The 8043-nt window shown below is 28.4% G+C and overlaps 1 protein-coding gene across 1 annotated transcript; it reads left to right on the top strand.

The window, feature by feature from the left end:
* The first annotated feature begins 112 nt into the window (after positions 1-112).
* Positions 113-5302, top strand: LOC129981007 (methylmalonyl-CoA epimerase, mitochondrial-like). Its single transcript, XM_056091596.1, has 3 exons — positions 113-470; positions 2786-2985; positions 3555-5302. Exons 2-3 carry the CDS (start codon positions 2797-2799, stop codon positions 3867-3869), a joined length of 504 nt encoding a protein of 167 aa, XP_055947571.1. The 5' UTR covers positions 113-470; positions 2786-2796; the 3' UTR covers positions 3870-5302.
* Positions 5303-8043: the final 2741 nt, after the last annotated feature.

The following is an 8043-nucleotide window of genomic DNA, read 5'->3' on the forward strand; positions in this document are numbered from 1 at the left end:
ACAAGGAATACCTTTTTGACATTGTTTATTTTTGAAATAAGTATGATCAAATTTGGAAAAAGAAGGAAAACGTGCTTTTTTTTTTTTTTTGCGTTTGTACTTCTACTTGATATCAGAGTGATCTTGTTTATTTTTGAAATAAGTGCGATCAAATTTTGAAACCGAAGGAAAACGTGCCTTTTTTTTTTTTTTTTTTTGCGTGAGTACTTCTACTTGATATCAGAGTGATCTATCTTGGTCACTCAAGGAAGTAATTTTTTTAAGTAGTTCTTGCATTAATCGTAATAAACATTATGAAGAGAGTTGCTGATGTATTGCATAAAACTGCTGTCACTGGCTTAATTGGATTGACTGCGTTAGGAGCTCTTACTTTTGGTTTACAAGTATTTGAATATTTGACTGTGAAGCGCCCTGTAAGAAAGACGGCAAGTAATAAAAATTTAGAAACCGATCTGACGGATTCTTAATAGGTAATTATTAATACCGGTTTCCTGATATAATAAACTCTTTGTAACTTTCGAGACGTGTATATATATATATATATGTATTAATAAATTTTTTACAATAATCCACTTGTCTTTATAAGGTAAGAAATCTAGACATATATATATGTGTGTGTGTGTATGTATTAATAAATTTTTTTACAGCAATCCAATTGCCTTTATAAGGTAAGAAGTTTAAAAAGTGAATTGTATTTACAATTTTACTCAATGTTGTAAATCAATATTGCTGTTATTAAAGAGCTGTATTTGAATACTCCTTTATTTACATATATAGAGAGAGAGAGAGCAAAAGTATATATTTGTTTATATATATACTCAAACTATATCAAAATAAAAGCTTATCGAAATTAAAACTTCTAGTACATAAGCATGCCACTTTTGCATACATGCATAGCAGTGCCACTTTTTGTTCAGTTTTTTTTTTAAATTTAATTTTATTTATTCAAAGTTAATTCCCGTGCCCTGGCCTATGGAGTAGTGTGTCTTCGACATGATCTGGGTGTCCTGGTTTGAGCATGGTTGTTTTTTACCCTTTGTTCTATCTGTGAGGTATGTGAAAGAGCCCCCCTGTAAAAAGCAATTGTGCGAGCGAGCATATGAGTGACATCTTCATATAAGTTAGAAGTCAGATTTCTGTGCTCGGGGGTCTTTACCCTCAGAAGCTATTGCATCCCCTTTCTGTGGCATCGCAGACATGGCATCTTTAATATTCAAAGTTATTTTTATTTATTATGTTCAAAGTTAAATTTTAATCTATAATCTCTTTAGTATACTGAGATTCAAAGAATAGGATATTACTTCGAGACACATGTAACTTTCATGTCGTAATACGTATGTCAATTTTAAATAATGCTCAAAGTTCGTATCACTGTAACTAACAAACAAGAAAAGCAGGATTACTAGCCTTCATGTATCATAATTTCTACTCTTAGCTTTACAAAAAAAAATGACTATATGTGGAAAAATCCCATTTATCAAAATCTCTTGACAGTATTAGTACAAAGAAATTTTACTGATTTTTTTTTTTTTTCATTTTTTTTATATAACATCTTAAAATGAATAATTTGTTTCATCGAATTAGTGATAGACAACAGTAAAGGAATCAAAATTGCTGTCTAATAGATGGGAGGAGGGGGATGTTGGCTTTTATGACTATGACTTTTATGAAATATGTATTTTATAAAAATCATTTTTCATGGAAATTAAAATTAATTATGTTTGAAAAGTATTAAATATACTGATTTTTTTTCTTTCTTTTTTAATATGGGTATTTTTCAGATGATGTGAATGAAAAGATGGAAAAAGAAATACTGCCTGTTCTAATGATAATGAGATGAAACATTGTAGGATAGTCATATAAAACCTGCTGAATCACCTTGTGTTTTATTTCTGATATTCTTAACAAAGATATTAATATATAACTTAGATTGTACATTGTTAATGTAGCCAATTATTCATTGAAATAAAATCATTTTTAATGTTGTACTAGTTATTTATTTATCATACTTTTTGAATCTATTATCATCTTTATTTTTAAAAAGCTTTTCAAGCTAAACCTTCTATTTATTTCACATTTCAAACTGAGTTTAAATTGACTGAAATAAAATTTTTAAAGAACTGGTAAGAGATTTCTTTTTTAAAAAATCTCTTTATATGTGTTGATTTTATGTTGTGAACATCACTTAGCATGTAGGATTTCACTTTCTTCATGGCACTAATCTTTCAGTTCCCTATGATAACACTATGGGTAATATTTAATTCTTATTTATTTGGCACACCTGATAGATAGGTTGATTATTAATAAAATGAAGAATAAGTAATCTAAAAGGTTTATATTTCAATTCTAATATCTTAAAAAAAAAGGGGGGGTTTTTTGGAAGATATCATTATATATTTTGGAAGAAGATCTTTGGAAGATATCATGGATTCTGCTTGACCATTACCTACAGCAGGGCCTAAATGTTTTCACTTGCAACTTTAATAGTTCATTGTAGTGCAGAATAGGAAAATAAAAGTTTGGTTAATATTCAGAAGGAAATGTTGCTTTCTTGGAAATTTAATAAAATGCTTCAAATAAATATGAAATTTTAATTAATTGTGCTCATTATTTATAATTTTGTTGAGCAAAATTTCCTTTACAGAATGTCTCTTGAAATTTCAGTTTATTATTAAAGAATTCCAGTTTGAAACCTATCTTTTTTTTTTATTATTGTTCTTTAAAAATGCTGAATATTTTTTTAAATAATTGTTATTAAAATATTTAATATTTTCCTCCTTTTCAGCTTTAACAAATATGGCAAGCTTTGTACATGGGAAATTGCAAAATCTTTTGGAAATTTTTAGATTTAAAGCCATTTCTCAAAATTTTTCATCAGTGGCAAACAAAAGAACATGGAATGTCATAAGAGCAAATCATGTTGCAGTTGCTACTTCCGACATTACCCAAAGTGTTAAACTGTATGAAGATGTGCTAGGAATAAAGGTAATTTTTAGTATTTAAGATGAAAAACAATGTATGAACAGATGTACAGTTTCTAAGTTAAAAGTTTTTCAGGTATTGTTAGGTATTAGAGTACTAATATTCAGGTATTAGAGTACTAATGCATAGAAAATAATTTTCTTTTTTCAGAAATAAGACCTTAAATCAAAATCTTTTTTTCTTATCCCATTTGAATTCAAGTTAAGTTTTTTTAATTAAAAGGAGTATTAGACAGAAAAAATTAGTAATAAAATATCTTTTTTTAAAAATTAGCATTTGATTTTTTAAATAATTACCAAATCAATTTATTGATTTCTTTAATGGGTAAGTTGCTATTTTGTTTGCTGAGATAGATGTATATAAATCTGATGATAATTCTTATATTATTTTTTATGATTATTATTAACCTTCCTTTTTTGCTTTCAATTTATATAAAAACTGATTAAATTAATTCTTAAAAAATTTAACAATTTAGCTTTTTAAAAAATAAGTACAGATATATTCACTTAACAGCTGTCATTTTTTAGATTAAATTTAAATAAATATTTAACTTGGGATTTTAATTATTCTAGACTAGTCAGGCCGTCCCACAACCTGATCATGGTGTTACCACTGTTTTCATTGAACTGTCAAATATGAAATTAGAATTGCTTCACCCACTTGGGGATAAGAGTCCAATTGAAAAATTCCTACAAAAGAGTCCTAGTGGAGGTATGCATCACATATGTTTAGAAGTAGATAATATTGAGAATGCTGTAAAAGATTTGAAGGAAAAAAATATCCGCCTGCTGAGTGATGAACCTAAAATTGGGGCCCATGGAAAACCTGTTATATTTTTGCACCCCAAGGATTGCAGTGGTGTACTTATTGAACTAGAACAAGTCTAACTCTTATTGTTCATTTTTTTTTTTTTTCTGAATTTTGGGTTTTTTTTTACATATGCTTAGTGAATATAAATATGCTTTTTTTTATCTCATTTCCTTGATTATTTAAAATGTTTAAATCAGTGTATATATTTTATATGAGTTTTCAGATAGTGTTTCAAATTATTATTCTTGGTTGAGATGAATTAATTCTTTGTCTTGTTTTAAAAACTTTTTTGGTTTATTCAGAACATCAGGAACAACAAAATGTTTAAAAGTTTTTTAAATCGATGAGAGTAATCAGAAAACCAAATCATGTAATACAGAATTATATTTTATTAGTGCAAAATAAACAGATATGATACATTTCTGTGAATTCCAGCATTATTAAAAAAAAAATCTTATCAGTCTTAAAATTGATTAGATTTTTTTATGCAGTAATTTATTTTAAGCATTTTTCAATAAAGTTATTCAATTAATCATTCTTATTTTACTTCTTGGTGTTTAGATTTTGCATAATTCAAGTTTTTGTGAATTTCAGCTTTTGTTGTTCCAAACCTGTATCATATCTCATAAATAATTTTAATGCATTCATTTTTTTTTTTTTTTCCATAGTCTTATGATCTTTAATTTCATCTTGAATGTATTTGTTTCTATGTATCAAGATAAATTAATCATCTACTAATTCTATAACTATTATCAATGCTGATGAGAAAATGTTGAGAATTTCTTCCTGATATTTATCAACTATCTTTTCTGAAACTGTAAATGGATTAATATCTTGTTTTTAACATTGCTGTAATTAAATTATTATATTATTTTTAATATCAGTGCATCACTAAATAAACATTTAAATCTTTGTTCTTCACATACCTATATCATTTTATAAAATCCTATAATATACACCTAGATCATTTTATAAATACCTATATCATCATATAGAAGTTTTAAGATTTATTATATTTTATTTAATAAACATGGTTTTATATGGAAAGAAAAGCATTTTGTATGCAATATTAAATAGATATATATATATATAATTTGTTATTGGAATAAAATTTTTATAAGCTTAAAGTTTTAATAAACATTCTTCCCTTTAAATCTTAACAGTATTTTTAATTAATTTCAGAGGAATGGATTTATATATATAATGTATTTCCAAGTGAATAGTAAAATTATTTGCATATTAATTCTCAAAATGGATATAAAAGTATGTCATTTAAAGTTTAAACTACTTCACTTTAATACAGTAAAAATTTTGGAAATAGTTTTTTATTAGTATATTAACTGCATGCCATTGGTAAACTGCCACTAGTATGGAATCTGTTTCCCCTCCCCTTTCGTCTTTTCTTTTTGCAGTTAATACATGGGTACTTTTTTTTATCTTGTTTTGTTTTGCATATAATGAAGTGATTTGTTTCCCATGCATGTATGCCATTAAAGTTTTTTCTACGAAAGTTTTATTTAAATGCATCTTTTATAGCTTCTTTAACGTAAACATTATAATGTTCATGACTACATTTTTTTTTTAATTATTTTTTTAAATCTGGAATAATGAAAAGTTTTCATCATACATCATTTAATCAAAATATCAATAAATTACCCATTTTAAGATTTTTTCTTTCTGCTCATTCAGTCTAGACATTTCTCAATGATATCTTTGATGTATCCTTTAAGTTTTGTTGAATTAAAAGTATGTAAAAATGAAAATTAATTACTACAATATTTTAATAATATTTGCAGTACAATTTTTCTACCATCTATTTATGTAACATTTTTTATCTTTTAATTCAAATTTTTTAAAAACTTAATTTTTAAGTAAAAATTTAAAAATATGATAGTTTCATGTACTAATTATAATCAGACAAATCAGTTAAGTGAGTAAAGTATTTATATTTGGCAGCTTTATTGAGAATAAAACTTTTTGCTAATAAATAAGACATTAATATTTTATATGCAGCTTAAGTGCAATTTTTTTATTGTAAAGCATTGAAAGTTTGTAGGTTATTCAAATATATTTTCTATAGCTGGCAATCATAATAAGATTGTTGAAATTGTAGGAATGTGTGTGATTGTTTAAAATGAATGTTTTTATTATTATTAAAATAGATAAAGGGAATCCATTTTTTCCCAACATTTATTCAACAGTATCGCATTTAATACTGATAAAAATCAGTTTCTAAAAGTCATATTTTGTTTTAATTATCTGTTTGAAGTGGAGTGAAATCTTGGCTGGAATATAAAATTTATTTAGGTATATGTCATAAATGTTAAATATAACTGCTCATTGAATTGGTTAGTGAGTTCCAATGGTTGATATGACTGCGAAACAATAAACGATAATGTGATTTTCAAACCTTGGATATTTTTTCAAGATCAAAATTGCATTTTGAATGAACGATGTAGTACGGGATATTTTGATTTTGTAAAACACATTACGTGGTGTGGTGCTTCTATCTATAGCTCAAATCTATCTGGAATGCTTCTAAAGTTGGTAGAGGGAATTAATGACCAAACATGGAGTCATCTTGTTCCCAATAAATTTGCACCACAATAATATTCCTTCCTTTTAAAATTTGAAATGAATTTTTAAAAAATAGTCTTGAAAAAAGGAAACAAACATTAGCAAATTTTGTGTCTTATTTATTTTCATAATTTTTTTTAAAAAAATAAAGCCTATTTTTTAGCATACATTTTTTTTTTTTTTTTTTGAGGGGGATATTAAGGTGTGAGTATAAATTTGTTTTGGAAATAAAATTCTCTTTCCAGAACTCTTTAATCAGGCATTGAAAAACTGTATTTGCCAAATTTGATAGGAACAATTTCTGTTTATTCAAAGATTCTGAGCATAAGAGCTAAGAAAAAGAAATATACAAACAGATTTATTAAATCCTTAACTGCTTAGAGCAAATTATTTGCAAAGCTGCCTGGTTACGTGTCCTGCTTGCTGCGTCATTATAGTGAATCAAGAGTAGACTGACTCTTTTAGCAGAATTACCACGGAATCGGGAAAATACAGGAAATTTAAAAATCATCTAAACCGCAGGGAAATTTGAAAATTTCCGTAAAAAGCGTAAAAATACAAAAAATTTGAAATATTTTAGTTTTTTTTTTTTTTTTTATCTTGCAAATTCCACTTTCTGAACATTGCAAGAATAAAAGATCGTAGATATAATACCAATAATCAAATAACTGTTTAATCGCGGAAACTCATCCTCTCTCTATATATATCTATCTCTATCGATCGATCGCGTGAGAGACAATGAGCTGCTCAAACATAGGCAGGTTTCTCACGGTCCATATTTACTGTGAGCCCTTTTACATGTTAATCGATTTTGAAGGTTTTCTCGGTTCTATGAAGCACTCGAACTGAACCTCAAAAGGCGGTTAGAGACTTTTCCCTTGTGCATCTATCCCGAGGAACATATGGCTGCACGACCTGAGATCCTTGTTGACATTGTCTGCGGGCCATGGAGTCAGTAGTCGCTGCATTACCTCTCAATTTCCCCACAAAGGTAGGTGGATCGGAACTGTTGGGCTTAAAAATTCCCCTGGAAGTCGAATGAGAGCACCATACAAAATCTCTGCAGTTGTGGCTTCCAGACTCTCCTTCCATGTTGCTCTGAATCCCAAGAGGATTGTCGGCAGTGCCAACGCCATTGTACTTTTCCATGTTCCATGATGGCTGCTTTCAGTTGCTGATGGAATCTTTCAACTTGTCCATTCGCAGCTGTGTAGTATGGTGTTGTGTGTTGTCGAAATGCTAACCAGAAACTTGGTTACTTGAAAAAAGGCAGCCTCAAATTGCGTACCTTGGTCAGTCGTTAATCGTAAGCTGTTGCTATCCATAAAGTCCATATGGACTTTAGATATAAACTAAAAGTACATACCACTTAAGGCGTGATGAATGAACCTTTGGAACGTGGCAGCAGTGTTGGGAAGTCCAAAGATCGCAGCAACGGCTGTCTTCGGTACGTCTTCTTGCATTGGAATCTGATGATAGGCATTTGCAAGGTCCAGAGTTGAGAAAATCTTCCCTTCGAGAACTTGCAAGCAGTCTTGGATAGCGATCTGAAATTGTCACACTATTTAGCTTCCTGAAATCTCCACGCGGACGCCAATTTCCATTGCTTTTTGAAATCATGTGTAGAGGTGAAGCCCAGTAGCTTTTCGATGGCCTACAAACCCCTGTCACCAC

This window comes from Argiope bruennichi, chromosome 8 (assembly GCF_947563725.1).
Source record: "Argiope bruennichi chromosome 8, qqArgBrue1.1, whole genome shotgun sequence".
Taxonomy (NCBI): Eukaryota; Metazoa; Arthropoda; class Arachnida; order Araneae; family Araneidae; genus Argiope; species Argiope bruennichi.